This window comes from Bombyx mori, chromosome 27 (genome assembly GCF_030269925.1).
Source record: "Bombyx mori chromosome 27, ASM3026992v2".
In the NCBI taxonomy this organism is placed as follows: Eukaryota; Metazoa; Arthropoda; class Insecta; order Lepidoptera; family Bombycidae; genus Bombyx; species Bombyx mori.
In genome coordinates, this window is record NC_085133.1 from 643489 (window position 1) to 659279 (window position 15791).

General features: G+C 41.7%; 1 protein-coding gene across 1 annotated transcript in view; it reads left to right on the forward strand.

Annotated features, from left to right (window-relative positions):
- Positions 1 to 15791, forward strand: part of LOC101736001 (vinculin) — a 44738-nt gene that overhangs the window by 16358 nt on the left and 12589 nt on the right. The window contains exons 2-14 of the mRNA XM_038020831.2: positions 2304 to 2411; positions 4450 to 4595; positions 5144 to 5249; positions 5668 to 5769; positions 6175 to 6307; positions 7262 to 7343; positions 8267 to 8384; positions 9713 to 9834; positions 10753 to 10819; positions 12081 to 12190; positions 13524 to 13626; positions 13754 to 13890; positions 15083 to 15213. Of these exons, the coding sequence (XP_037876759.1) occupies positions 2304 to 2411; positions 4450 to 4595; positions 5144 to 5249; positions 5668 to 5769; positions 6175 to 6307; positions 7262 to 7343; positions 8267 to 8384; positions 9713 to 9834; positions 10753 to 10819; positions 12081 to 12190; positions 13524 to 13626; positions 13754 to 13890; positions 15083 to 15213 (1465 nt within the window). The remainder of the gene's footprint in view (positions 1 to 2303; positions 2412 to 4449; positions 4596 to 5143; positions 5250 to 5667; positions 5770 to 6174; positions 6308 to 7261; positions 7344 to 8266; positions 8385 to 9712; positions 9835 to 10752; positions 10820 to 12080; positions 12191 to 13523; positions 13627 to 13753; positions 13891 to 15082; positions 15214 to 15791) is intronic.

The following is a 15791-nucleotide window of genomic DNA, read 5'->3' on the forward strand; positions in this document are numbered from 1 at the left end:
TAAGCAGAAACTGTTGGCCCTTCAGATGGGGTTAAGCAGAACCACGGTGAAAAGGGTGTTAAATGAAGACTTAGGGCTTCGGGCATATCGAAGAAAAACAGGACATCGTTTGAATGCTCGTTTAATGGACCCGAGACTGAAGAGATGCCGCGCTTTGTTGAAGCGGTACGCGGGAAAAAAATATCGGGAAATTCTTTTTTCGGATGAAAAATTTTTTACCGTAGAAGAGAGCTACAACAAACAAAATGATAAGGTGTACGCACACAGTAGTGAAGAAGCGAGCAACCGTATTCCGCGTGTCCAACGAGGTCATTTTCCATCCTCGCTCATGGTATGGTTGGGAGTTTCTTATTGGGGCTTAACAGAGGTACATTTTTGTGAGAAAGGTGTAAAAACGAATGCAGTTGTGTATCAAAATACAGTCCTGACGAACCTTGTGGAACCTGTTTCTCATACCATGTTCAATAACAGGCACTGGGTATTCCAACAAGATTCGGCGCCAGCTCATAGAGCGAAGAGCACACAAGACTGGCTGGCGGCGCGTGAAATCGACTTCATCCGGCACAAAGACTGGCCCTCCTCCAGTCCAGATTTGAATCCGTTAGATTACAAGATATGGCAACACTTGGAGGAAAAGGCGTGCTCAAAGCCTCATCCCAATTTGGAGTCACTCAAGACATCCTTGATTAAGGCAGCCGCCGATATTGACATGGACCTCGTTCGTGCTGCGATAGACGACTGGCCGCGCAGATTGAAGGCCTGTATTCAAAATCACGGAGGTCATTTTGAATAAATTTTAGTGTCTTAAGAATCTATGTTTTGTTAAGTTCATTTTGGTATATGAATGGTTACATAATGAATAAACTTGTTTCAATTATTTTACATTAAACATGTGACAGAATTTATGACCTGACTAGGTATATTTAATATTTAATATACATCCATAACCCTGGAAAAGACATTTATATTTATCATACAAATATCTTCCCTTGGCGGGATTCGAACCCGCGATTTATTATATGTAACTTGAACGAACATTTATAATAAATAATTTATATTTCTATTGAATATATATTAGCGGTAGGCAGCGGCTTGGCTCTGCCCCTGGCATTGCTGAAGTTCATAGGCGACGGTAACCACTCACCATCATGTGGGCCGTGTGCTCGCCTGCCTACAAGGGCAATAAAAAAAATATGTTTTATTTATTTACATAAATAATAATTCAAGTAAAATATTATTTTTGTTTATTTTATTTTTTAGAACGTTAATTTATATTTCTTTAAATTCATGAATTGGGTGTTGAATTAGATTAGGAATCAATTTATTAAGCTTGAGCTCATGACGCGATTTGGTGAATTAAGTTGGTACCTACAGTACCCTTGAGGGTCGGTGGAGTGAGATTGTAGAGTAGTTAGCAAGAGCTGGTTGTTGAGAGCTGGAAGCCTACTCAATGGCATTTGGAAATGCTTATGCAGTAGACTGCTGTAGACATAATGATGAGCTTATGGCTTCTTCATGCTAAATAACACAGCGCATGTGAATTACACAACGTGAAAATGATTTCAAAGTCTCCATTATATTAAATAACTGCGTCACCCTTCAAACCGAAATGCATGATGGCTTCGTGGCAGAAAAGGCAGGATGGTGGTACTTAACTGTGCTGCTTCACAATATGCCGCATCGCCTTTGGTATAGTACTTAGAGAACGATCCTGCCATTCTCCGCTGAATTAGTCGTCTTTTACTACACCCACGGGAAGAGATATGGTGTGGTCATAGTGCTTCTCGAGGACAGGCAATATTTTGCTTTTGCCGAACTTGATATATGAGAACGAAATCGGAATCTCATTGTATTAATTCCCATTTTAATAAATCGTCTTCTCGCATTAAAACTGTATAATCTCAAAAATGACTAATTTTACAGGAGAGTGTTTTAAAGGTTTAACATGTGATATTTTTAATATTAATCATTTTTGCAATGTTTATTTTTACCAGTTACATTATCTGTCTTTAAAGTAAGATAAAATTATGTATTTTTTTTTTAAATAATAGTCAAAATATAGGTAACTAAAAAAAAACTAAGGCTAAACTACGCTCTTTTGACAGATTTATGAGAAAAATACTGGTGATACTAAATGATTCCGCATATTAATTCAATTTCGAATATTTTTGGAAATTTGACACTTTTAATGCGAAAAGACGAAATGTCCCACCCCGTAATTGTTTTGCGCCAATACAAAATCAATGTTGTACGAGTTTGAATATGGTTCATTTTCGATTTGGTAAAAAGGATTTGTTTTCCAGGTGTCTCGACTGGTCATCCTCCATGAAGAAGCAGAAGATGGCAACGCTATGCCGGACTTGGCTCGTCCTGTGCAGGCCGTCTCTCTTGCCGTCAACAACCTCGTCAAGGTATGCACTGATGACGACTGATGCTAAATTGGAATTACTGAGTCACTTTACGATAGGCAGCGGCTTGGCTCTGCTCCTGGCATTGCTGAAGTCCATGGGCGACGGTAAGCACTCACCATCGATGGGCCGTACGCTCGTCTGCCCACTAGGGCTATACAAAATATAAATAAAAACAAAAATAGCAGCCACCAACTTTGTGCAATCATGAACACACTTACCATCAGGTGGGGCGTATGCTCGTCTGCCTACAAGGGCATTAAAAAAAAAAATTCGTTTTACCAATGAAGACATTTCTCGATCAGATTCCATTAGCGCCATAGAAAGGAGACGGCCCATTTTCCATGGACATTTGCCCCACAACAAACGTGCAGGAGACTCGGCCAAAATTGGATCATTGTATAGGATTTTTAATATCTATTGAGGAACCGTTAATGTTCTTATTCTGCATAGCGGGGCTTAAAAGATATCAACTAAAACATTTAAAAAAACAATGCCCCAAGTAGGAAATCAAGAACGTGATTATTTACTTACTACTAAAAGAAAGTAACTATACTTGAGACCTTACAACTTATATCTCAAGGTGGGTGGCGCATTTACGTTGTGGATGTCCATGGGCTCCAGTAACCACTTAACACCAGGTGGGCTTCGTCAAACAGAACGCGTAATTAGCGCGCGTCAGAGCGCTATATTAGGAGTGGGTAATATCGGTTTTGCCGCGTATCGAATCGTATCTATATATCGAGGATCAATATCGGATATTGAATCTATATATTTTCTGAATCTATATATTGATGGATGCTAGTAGATTTTCTCGATTCATGATATTTGAGATTTGAAACGATACGCTGATATAATATCGTAGTAGATATAGATTTAAGTCAACGTTATACGGTTGATTTTCTGATATCAATTTATAATATGATCTTAAAGTAATAAAAAGAACATGAAAATAAAAATATCAAAAAAACTTTCCTTCATGCTTTTACCAGGCTTAGGACTGGTTACATTATTTTCAGTTTTTAGTATTTTGTGTCTTAATTTAAAATTACAAAATATACCAAAAGAGTGTAGATTTCAAAAGTTTAATACAAACACAAGAAATAAACTCAATTATTTGGATTCAACTAAAAATAGAAAAATGTGTACTTTAAAAATCAAACACAAAAAACTTTTAAGTATTTATAAACACTTGTCCAAAAATTCTAGTTCAAGGTCAAAGCGCGTGAAATTAAATTCAACGATGCAAATAGGCTATACTGCATTCAAGTTAGGGTCGAAAGTTGAAACTTCTTTCCTTAATTGTATCCTGCTGATACGCTAAGAATAATCTACAGACATATGGACTTAAACATAAGGTTTACAATTGTATGGATAATGCCTGTTTCTGTTTCATTCATCACATGATATCCCTATCGTGCGCTCACTCACTCTGGCCGATTCGATACGAACCAAACAAATATTGCTGATATTAACGAATCGGTACGATATGCCGATGCGCATCACATCGAGCAATATCGTGTATCGGCTGATATCGAAATATAGATTTCGATTCACGAATCGGTACGATATGGCGATGCGCATCACATCGAGCAATATTGTGTATCGGCTGATATCGATATATAGATATCGTGCGGGGCGATATCGGATTCAACGATATTGCTGCGATATATAGATATTGAATCTATATACGATTTATATCACCCACTCCTACGCTATATGGCGCTCTGTTTGACGGTATGTTACCATTGTAGTACAACACATCTCGGCGTCATAGCGTAGCGCTCTGACGCGCGCTAATTACGCGTTCTGTTTGACGAAGCCTTAAAAAAAAAGTCTATTCATTACTTGGCGACTTACTGTGCTCATTTTGAGATGAATTTAAGTGTTTGCAAAAGCGGAACCAGAGTATCTATGAACCTGGAAAAATCAAGCCAAGTCTCATCGTCAAATGATCTCGCCTCTTTTGATACTTGAAAAACGATTGATGAAAGACAAAGATAAGTATTGTGTGTATGAATTGTAAGTGCCTTGTTGACAGGTTGGCCACGAGACCATAGAGTCATCAGACGATGCGATCCTGCGGCACGACATGCCGGGAGCCTTGCACCGCGTGGAGACGGCAGCCACCCTGCTGCAGCAGGCCTCTGATATGCTCAGAGCTGATCCGTATTCGGGGCCCGCTAGGTAAGAATCCCACAAGATGTTCAGAACCTACATATTACATAGGTTTAAGAAAACTATTAAAGAACATCGGTGCAATAAAGCTTAATATATAAAATAAAATAAAAATTTTTTTTAACATAAATGAATCTACACACTTGTTCAACGTCAAAAAGAACTACCGCCAATTCACAAAAAGTAGTCTGCGTCCTGAGAAGAACTGGCAAGAAACTCAGCAGGCATGTCTTTTTTTTTTAAATATTATATTTTTGTTTTAATATTCATAGATAGGCCTAGGTAGGCCTCACTCGAGTATTGGCACTATGAACAGTGTATTCGTATCATCTTCAGTGCGTTCTTGGTTCAAGTCGTGGCTTGCCTACCCACACTTCGCCTCCTGCGGTCGCCTCTCAAGGGCTAACCAAACATTTCCTACACTAGATGGCGAAACTTTATGTTTGGAAACACTAGCACTCGAATTGCGCCTTCCGGCTTAAAAAATTAAAAAGTTTTAATCCAAAATCAAATTACTGAAGCTCGTCTGTCTAAAAGTGAAATGTCCTTGTTTCCAGGAAGAAGCTGATCGAAGGGTCCCGCGGTATCCTGCAGGGTACATCGGCGTTGCTCCTCTGTTTCGATGAGTCTGAAGTCAGAAAGATTGTCAAAGAATGCAAGAAGGTGAGTCCTTGTAATCCACTCACTCTGCGTCTATATATATTTTACTGGTCCTGGTGGCAGGACCTCTTTTGAGTCTGCACCACCCTGCCTATTTCTGCCGTGAAGCAGTAATGAGTTTCGGTTTGAAGGATAGGGCAGTCGTTGTACTATACTGAGATTTTAGAACTCGTATCTCAAGGTGGGTGGCGGTATGTACGTTGTGGATGTTTATGGGATTCGGTAACCACTTATCATCAGCTAGTCCACCCACACAATTTGACTAGCATTACTAAGAGATAGCTCCAACCATTGTTTCCTCATTACTCGACTCTATCAGGCAATTTACCTCCCTAATTTACCCACTAATTTCTATCATGACCTAATTAGGGAATCACTAGTCATCGCCACTCGAATATAATCCTTGGAGTTTGATTAACAGGTTCTAGATTACCTCGGAGTTGCCGAGGTGATAGACACGATGGAGGACTTGGTTCAGTTCCTGAGGGACATCTCGCCGGCGCTCTCCAGGGCGGCCAGAGAGGTACGCACGAGAGGACCCGATGCACCACCTCAGTGGAACAAAGTCGGATCTGCTAAAACCAAACGACTTTTCTTTCTTGATGAAGAAATTTGTTTGTTATAGTTCTTTATATATGTTACCGACAATCTGTATAATTCAGGTAGTCTATACAATACTATATACAAAAAATATTAATATAGAAATTACCTAGGTAATTTATAGAGTACCTGCTGGTCTACAAGCAATGTGTAAAGTAACTATATTTGGGCCTGTATTTATTAATGTAAGTAAGTGTAGATGTTTATGGCCTCCGGTAACCAATTAACACCAGGTGGGCTGTGAGCTCGTCCACCCATCTAAGCAATAAAAAAAAAGCTCAATGAAGCATTGCTCTGGACTCCGTGACGAACCCCCCCTGCCCCCCAGGTGGCGGCCCGCGCTTCGGAGCTGACCCATCCCCCTCACGCCGAGATCCTCACGCAGTGCCTGGAGAGCGTCAAGCAGCTCGCGCCCGTGCTCATCTGCTCCATGAAGATATACATACACATCCTCACCGAGGGTACGTCTGTACAACATCGCAGGTCCATGCCTGATAACATATTGTCACGCGCTAGGGTTCGGGATAAATACAAAGTTCCATCAAAGTACACATTAAAACTGTATTAGCACTTAGAACACTTCACAAACACTTTAAAATTCTCAATTCACTCCATCCGCTTCGCTTCAGGTGACTGCGTGCCATCTCTGCAACGCTTTTATAGTCGATACGACATCCCTAGAATTATCGAGAACATTCCTCACAAGTCGAGTATTTTCGATGTGTGTTTCCGCTAGTGTTGACAATAGATGGCGTTGTACTTCTGGATTTGTTCTAGATGATACTAGATCCTTTAATATTCGTTTCGGCTATTCAGCGATAGATGGCGTTACTCTTACCGGCGTAACAATATTAAAGATCCGTAGTAGACAAATGAAACCGAATAGCAAATTAGCCTACAAATCGTGATGTGTGCCGGCTCTGATTTAACAGATTTTTTTTATTGCTTAGATGGGTGGTTGTCCACCCATCTAAGCTAACGGTCCACCTGATGTTAAGTGTTACCGGAGCCCATAGACATCTATGACGTAAATGCGCCACCCACCTTGAGATATTAGTTCTCAGTTTTTAAAATACAACGGCTGCCCCATCCTTCAAACCGAAACGCATTACTGCTTCACGGTAGAAATAGGCGGGGCGGTGATATACCTACCCGTACGGACTCACAAGATCTCCTGCCACCAGTAATTTAGCAAATTATAATTTTGCGATTTTGATTTTTTATCACACGATGTTATTCCTTCGCCGTGGAAGTCAATCGTGAGCATTTGTTGAGTACGTATTTCATTACAAAAATTGGTACCCGCCTGCGGGATTCGAACACCGGTGCATCGCTACATACGAATGCACCGGACGTCTTATCCTTTAGACCACGACGACTTAAGCGTTTAATAACGTAAGTTGTGTTTGCTTTAGGCGGCAAGGGCATGGAAGAAGCGGCCGAGAACAGGAACTACCTGGCGCAGAGGATGGCGGATGAGATCCACGAGATCATCAGGTGAGTTGGAGGAATTATTAAGATATTCATATTTTTAATTTTTTATTCGCTTGTAGGGTGGCCGTCATAGAAGATATTTGACTGAATCGTACCGTTATCTAGATAAGGCTGTTTTATTTACTGGTAGTAGGACCTCATGTGAGGCCGCACGGGTAGGTACCACCACCCCACCTATTTCTGCCGTGAAGCAGTAATGCGTTTCGGCTTGAAGGGTGGGGCAGCCGTTGTAACTGTACTGAGACCTTAGAACTTATATCTCAAGGTGGGTGGCGCATTTACGCTGTAAATGTCTATGGGCTCCAGTAACTACTCAACATCAGGTGGGCTATGAGCTCGTCCACCCATCTAAGCAATAAAAAAAAACATAAGCTTCAAGCATTCGGAGATCAACTTCTCTAAGACCTGAATGGAAACTACCGACAGCATTTTACTGACGGTAATCGAAGACTCCTTGTACTCGAAGTCAGACCCAGGACGCGCTCGATCGACGACTAGCTGCAATGCCCACTTTTTTTTTATTGCCCTTGTAGGCAGACGAGCATACGGCCCACCTGATGGTGAGTGGTTATCGTCGCCCATGGACTTCAGCAATGCCAGGGGCAGAGCCAAGCCGCTGCCTACCGCAAAAGCTACTACTTAGGCTACCAGCGAATCTTCTTGCTTCGGTTTCCTCAATACTGAGGGTCGTGACCACCTCCTAGCAACAAGAGTTTATTACGGACCATTCCACACCATTTGCCTCTATCTTCCGCCGAGTGTAGAGCATCGTGAACTGTGGTGTCGAGGGCAGTGCGGATCTGGTCAGTCCAACGTGTCGGGCCTCTACCTCGTGGTCTTCTTCCGTTCACCTTGCAATAGGAATAAAAAGGAGGAAAAAGTTGCTTAAATACGCTCCACTACAATAAGCTCTCCTCAAATTTCAGGGTTCTACAGCTGACGTCGTACGTGGAGGACGGCGGCGAGAAGGACAACATCACCGTGCTTAAAGCTCTCCAAAGTCAGATATACACCAAGATAGGCGCTGCACACGAGTTTTTGAATGTAAGTTCGTCCACCCCCCCCCAACTCACCGCGCGTAGACGCGATCACGTAATGTCGGCCATCTTGGGTATACGGCAGTCTCCAGTGTACTCTATAACGGTCCTCCCATTGAATTCAACAAAGGACTTTTTGGCACGCGAGGAGTGTAGTTGTGTGATTTCTTTTATTTTGTATTTGTAGTGTTTTTTCAGGTTTAAATGTGTAATAACGGTGGTTTATTAACTGTTTAGTATCTGTGAAAGTGCACAAATGTGGGACAAAGAAACAAAGCCGCTGGACGTAACTTCTCGGGATCCTTCAAAAAGGTCCACTGAAAAATTTCAGTAAATGACCACCATTTTATTGAGATTATATTTCATCCCATTTCATTTCATTTTATTTAATTAATTTCATAATAACATATTTCATATAAAAAAGTTTTCATTTAAATAAAAATAAGACTTGACCTAAAGGTCTTAGTTACCAAGTCATAACTTCGACTGACTGACTGGGTGGTGCGGTAGTTAACGACCCTGACTGTAGCGTCGAGGGTCGTACGTTCGATTCCCACATCGGGCTAACATTTGTGTGATTTGTTTGTTCTTCGTCTGGGTGTTTATTATCTATATATCGACACTTAAAAGGCAAATGTGACTAAGCGACAATAACTGCTTTGTACATAAATGATACGCAATAATCATATTTGATGCGCAAAAAAAAATATATTTCTAGGTCTATTAAAATCATTTCAATCCTACAGCTAGATTCGGTAAATTAGATTTTTTTTCAGGTATTTCAAATTTAAATTAGTCTACTCTAAAGTTCACGCATTGTCGCTTAGTCACGTTTGCCTTTCAAGCGTCGATATATATATATATATATATTTAAACGTATATAAGTATGTATGTCAGTCCCTGGTACCCATAACACAGGGAATCCTAAATTGGGGCCGGATGACCGTGCGTGATTCGTTCACACCACAGTACAGTACAAGTACAATAAATTTTACTGGTGGTAGGACCTCTTGTGAGTACGCGCGGGTAGGTACCACCATCCTGCCTATTTCTGCCGTGAAGCAGTAATGCGTTTCGGTTTGAAGGGTGGGGCAGCCGTTGTAACTATACTTGAGACCTTAGAACTTATGTCTCAAGATGGGTGGCGCATTTACGTTGTAGATGTCTATGGGCTCCAGTAACCACTTAACACTAGGTGGGCTGTGAGCTCGTCTACCCACCCACGCTATAAAAAAAATCATTTAAAAAAATAATTCAACAAACGGGACCGTACGACTGCTCTGCGGGAACGGTGTACTGGTTTGAGGTCGATTGACGAGCAGTGTGCGTGTGCAGGACGCGGCGGCGCTGCGCAACAGCTCCGGCGAGCGAGCCCTGCGCTCCGTGCTCACGTCGGCCCAGCGCGCCGCCGAGCACCTGCCGCCCGCGCCCGCCGACGCAGTCGCCGCACGCGTCCGGTGAGCCGCCTCAACCCACAGCTCTTCTCGAGTTGGTTATCGTCGCCCATGGACTTCAGCAATGCCAGGGGCAGAGGCAAGCCGCTGCCTACCGCAGTTAAAGACGACCAGTGCATTTGGACTCACCGGATTATAGGCAGCAGGTTTCTCTAAGTACAAGTGTAGTGCAGCCACCGACCGACGTCTTATAAGTTCACAAGCTGTACCCGTCCGCTTCGCTGGACATTTAAAATTAACATGTATTTCTCACCCCCACAAAGATTCTCATCATTAACGCCCCCGCAACTGGTGTAGGGAGTCCAACACTCATATAAATATTAGCCTATCCATTAAGTACATGTATTTTCTACATGGATACCAAGTTTCAAGTCAATGGGATGCATGGTTCAGTAGTTATAACGGAACATCCGTAAACACCACTGTAGATTTATATATTAGTATAGATATGAAGAATATCACAATTCGCCCCATGTTTATTGCGAAGCAGTCATACGTTCTAGTTAGAAGGGTGTGACAACTGTTATACAATACAATTGAGACTCCGACCTCACGCTTCAAGGTCGGGGACGTCATTAGGCTCTGGTGGCCACATGACACCAGTTGAGGTCGTTCATCGGTCTCTGTCAAATAATAAGATATACATAAAATATAATGATATGGAATAGGCACTTCAGAATGATTAAACAATAAGACTTAATTGTTTTTTCTGTAATATAATAAGAAAACAACAATTAAAGCCCTTAATTTATATTAAAATTAACATTAAAAATTAAACCATATTATTATACTACACAAAACTAAATTACTCTCTTCACTGTGTAACGAATAAGTAAGTGATTTTTTTTTTATACCTAACTAAATAATTTTAAATGTTTTAAATGATAAAGGTTTTCTTCACATATATTATATGAATTACAGGTCTGGGGGCTACAACGCGGACCAGCTGTGCGACGAGCGCCAGGCCGGTCGCGGCCGGGACCACAAGGTACAGGCTGGAGTCTTCTTGGAGACAATGCTCATTATAACTCACTGTGATAATTCATTAACCACCCCATTAAAACTCATAGGGTGTACGGTTGCTGTGGAAAATACACTTTTATATTGCTTAGATGAGTGGACGAACTCACAGCTCACCTGGTGTTAAGTGGTTACTGGAGCCCATAGACATCTACGGCGTAATGCGCCACCCATTTTGAGACATATTTTTAAAATGTCTCTAGTACAGTTACAACAGCTGCCCCACCCTTCAAACCGCACCCTACTACGCCATATGTTTATGTTTTGCGGTGACTGAGTTGTCAAACGACAACTTTATAAAATCAGTGTAGCAACTTTTAAAAATCATAATAATAATAATAATAATAATAAATATTTACTAACAATCACGCCACGTTAACTGGTCCCGTGATAAGTTCGTAAAGAACTTGTGTTACAGGTACCAGATAACGGATATAAATGTAAGATTTTTATTATACACATACATATACTCCATAACCCTGGAAAAGACATTTATGTTTATCATACAAATATCTTCCCTTGGATTCGAACCCGCGACCCCCTTCTGTAGTGATCATGTCACTTACCACTACACCAGACGGCCGTCATATCATTTACTTGGCAAATTTGAAGCACGAACTTGTCTTAGATTTCACACATCTAAATCACATCATCTTTGCACATAACAATATACTTACTTCCTATTAAAATATAAATTCTACAAATAATTAATACTCAACAATACTTAAAGTAAAATGAGCCAAGAACGTTTATCGATAAAACCTAATAACATTAAAATCTTGTGGGCAGCACTAGAACCGCCATGTTTAGCGGCCTGATGACGTCACAGTGGCACGCATTTTTTGTTGACGTTTAATTTCCATACGTTTCATACTTCAGTGGATACGTATCGTTTGAATGGCACTTTCTATGACACTTCTAAACATGTACAGGGTGTTAGGAGACCGCTTCCGAAAACGAAGACAGACGATAGCACTAATGACAACTTTGATGATGGGACAGAAAATAAATCGATCCGACACGTCATCAATCTTAGCGCTATGACATGTCCTTCTTTAAAAGAGGCTTGTGGAGAGTATTAAGCGGTAGGCAGCGGCTTGGCTCTGCCCCTGGCATTGCTGGAGTCCATGGGCGACGGTAACAACTCACCATCTGGTGGGCCGTATGTTGGTCTGCCTACAAGGGCAATAAAAAAAAAAAGAATTAATGTAGTGTATTTGTGTGCGAAGGCTTTGAAGCTAGCTGCAGAGTTGGGCACGCAACTCAACGAGCTGGAAGGAACCGTCAACGAGGGCGTGAGGGCTGTGGAGAAGCAGGGAGGGAGGACCATGCAGGCCAGGTCAGTACTGCACCCGACTAGGAACGATGATTAGTGTAGTTCGATCCGAGTCTAGCCCTCTTGTGGTAGCTTAGGGCTCCGGAAACCAGCACGACGGGCCCGTAGCACACGTGACGCTATGTATTTTCTTAATAATTTTTTTAGTTTACTTTATAGTTCTTTAGGCGCGTTATGAAAAATTGATGAGAGTTAAATTTTACGATGCGCGCGCACCGTGACACAAAATTAACAGAATGAAGTTGCCCACTAAATCGCTCATTACAATACGACCGACGTAACTTGGCGAGTCTGAATATAGCCGCAGGTGAACTTTCCGAACCGTACCGAGAATTACTTAATTTATACGATGTCAAGAAAAGGAATGTCCAATGTGCGTGTTTGAGGATGTTGTTTAATAGATTTTTTTTCAAATTGATGAAAATGTAAATAAAAAAAGAGAAATAAATTTAATAAAAATAAAGTATAACTTCTTACGCGCGTACATAAGTACACGCACCCTTTTTTTATTGCTCCGATGGGTGGAGGAGCTCACAGCCCACCTGGTGTTAAGTGGTTACTGGAGCCCATAGACATTTACCAAGTAAATGCGCCACCCACCTTGAGATATAAGTTCTAAGGTCTCAAGTATAGTTACAACGGCTACCCCAACCTTCAAACTGAAACGCATTACTGATTCACGGCAGAAATAGGCAGGGTGGCGGTACCCACCCGCGTGGACTCACAAGAGGTCCTACCACCAGTAAACCAGTGACCTGGTAACTAAGACCTTTAAGTCATATCTTATTTTAATTTATATTCTTATTTTTATGAAAAATATAATATGGAGTGAAATGAAATTAAATGAAGTTAATTAATTTGAGACATTAATCAACTGGGATGAAACTAAATGAAATGAGATGAGATGATATGTGATGAAGCACGCATTGGCTGTGCCGGTCCTGCCTATATTTATTGCCAAGCAATCGGATGTTCGGCTCTTAAAATATAGTTAGAGATGACGTCATTGTGAGCGGTAAACGAGTGATAGTAACATCAACAAAAACGGACATACTGTATAACTATACATACAGTATGTTGTTTTTGAAAATTAGTAATGAATTAATGGAAGTGGAATTGCTGTAATGGGACAGGATATTGAGTCGAATCTGGAGACATCTCGAACCTCACTCATTTTGACCAGGCGGGGGTCTGTCGTGGAAAGTATTCTATATGGAAAGTATTTCGTTGGTCACATCTTAAAGAATAAATTTACACATATTATTGTTTTACATAGTTTTTTTTAGATCATGACCGTTTTGTTCACAATAAAAATATGTATTTTATTGCGGCACAGACTGGAAACGGCCCACAAATGGCTTCTCCACCCGGCTGCGGATGCGGTCACCAGGGTTGAAGGCCAAAAGGCGATCAACAGCATCGTCTCGCAAGGCCAGAGGGTAATGATATAAAAGTTATATTCTAACAGGTAAAAATATATTCGCGTACTGGTGGGTCAGCAAACCTCAACCTCGTGCCGGAAGTAGGGTGAGGTCTGCGGCTGTAAGTGTGTACTGGTTGGTGCAGATCGCGGACGGGCTGCAGGGTCGCGAGAAGGCGGAGGTGCTGCAGCAGTGCGGCGAGGTGCAGCGGCTGGCGGACCGCCTGGCCGAGCTGTGCGCCGCGGGCCGGGGGGACTCCGACGAGGCCAGGGCCCTCACCAGGTACTTTTTTTTTATTTTTTAAGCGATTTTATGACCTGGTAACTAAGACCTTTAGGTCAAGTCTTATTTTAATTTTAATGATACGCACCTTTTTATATGAAAAGGATTTTATGAAATGAAATGAAGTTGATTACTATGAAACATAGCATGAAATGAAATTAAAACGAAAATAAATGAAATGATATGGGATGAAGTATAATCTCAGTAAAATGGTGGTCATTTACTGAGACTTTTTCAGTGGACTCTTTGGAAGATACCGAGAAGTTACGTTCAGCTGCTTTGTTTCGTTTTCCCATATTTGTGCACTTTTACAGATATTAAACAGTTAATAAACCACCGCTATTACACATTTAAACCTGAAGAAACACTAAATAGACAAAATAAAACAAATCACACAACTGCACTCCCCGCGTTCCCGCCAAAAAGTCCTCACCAGGTACAAGCACTGCGTCGCTGGTATACTTGTGTTAGGTTGCGTGCAGTGAGAGCTAATTATTGGAATGTAACGTTTGTAGTTGCGGGCTCACACGTGCTCACGTCGCGCTGTCTAAGCGAGCCTGTGAATACATACAACCAGATTACAATTTGAACTTTTTTATTCGTATTTACTTTGACTTTAGTAGCAATAATTTAGTAAACCGATTTACGACTTACTTAATGTTTAAAAGGTTAGGGACATATAGAGAGACTAGCTGAACCCGTCCGCTTCGCTGGGCATTTAAAATTAACATTATTATTTCTCACTCCCACAAAGATTCTTATCATGAACGCCTCCGCAACTGGTGTAGGGAGTCTAACATTCATATAAATATTAGCCTATCTATCAAGTACATGTATTTTCTACATGGATACCAAGTTTCAAGTCAATCGGATGTATGGTTCAGTAGCTATAACGGAACATCCGTAAAAATCACTGTAGATTTATATATCAGTATATAAAGAAAGAGATCGGATCGCATGGCTGGTACGCAGCACAAACAAAGAGTTAGTGGCGCCCCATTATGCGGGCCCGCAGCGTTACCAACTGTGCCGACCCTACCGCGTGCGGGCAGCTCATATCTGATGAATATTATGGTTTCTTATTGGTGATATTTTTACTACCTCGATTTGAGCCTAACTCAGGATAGCGATTAGGTCTACTGACGGAGCACGCGGAGTCAGGGTTGCTCTCTAAATGGTTTTGTGGCACCAGGGAGCTGACGGACAAGCTGCACGCGCTGCGCGGCGCCACGGAGCGCGCCGTGGTCAACCGCGTGGTCGAGGAGTTCATCGACGTCGCCGCGCCGCTGCGGCACTACAGCGACGCCGTCGCCGCGCCGCCCGGTCAGTACCCGCACCTCCGCTGTGTCATTGTTCTGTGAATGTAACACAGGATAACCAGCACTAAATGTAACGGCTATACGGGTTTATAAATATAACGGATAATGGGAGAGTGGGGGAAGGGGACCCTTCATGTCGGGCCTCGCCTCTCGCGGCTATACAGCATCCGTCAATCCTTAGTGATATCCACCTTAGTAATAGTCAGAGTGACCGAAGACAGGCCGAGATGGTACAACATCGTGACGATGACACTCACGGATGGAGGTGGTCACGATCTTCAGACGCAGAGGAGGAGGGTCTTAGTAATTGCAATAATAAAACATACGAAAACTTGACTCAAATGGTAAAATTAAATAATATCCTCTTAATAAGACAATGAACTCGTCACAACCAGCAATATGATATCGAGTCTACTATTCCATGTTCAAGGCTTGTGTGAGTGAAAGTAAATTGGAATTGTTAAATTTGAACAGAGTCGCCATGTAATGTTGTACTTTGGGAGGTGTTAAAGGAAAATGTTTTCTTGCTTGTATTCCATGTTTAATAATCATCTTAATCCTAGTTTACAATTATGAAGAAGC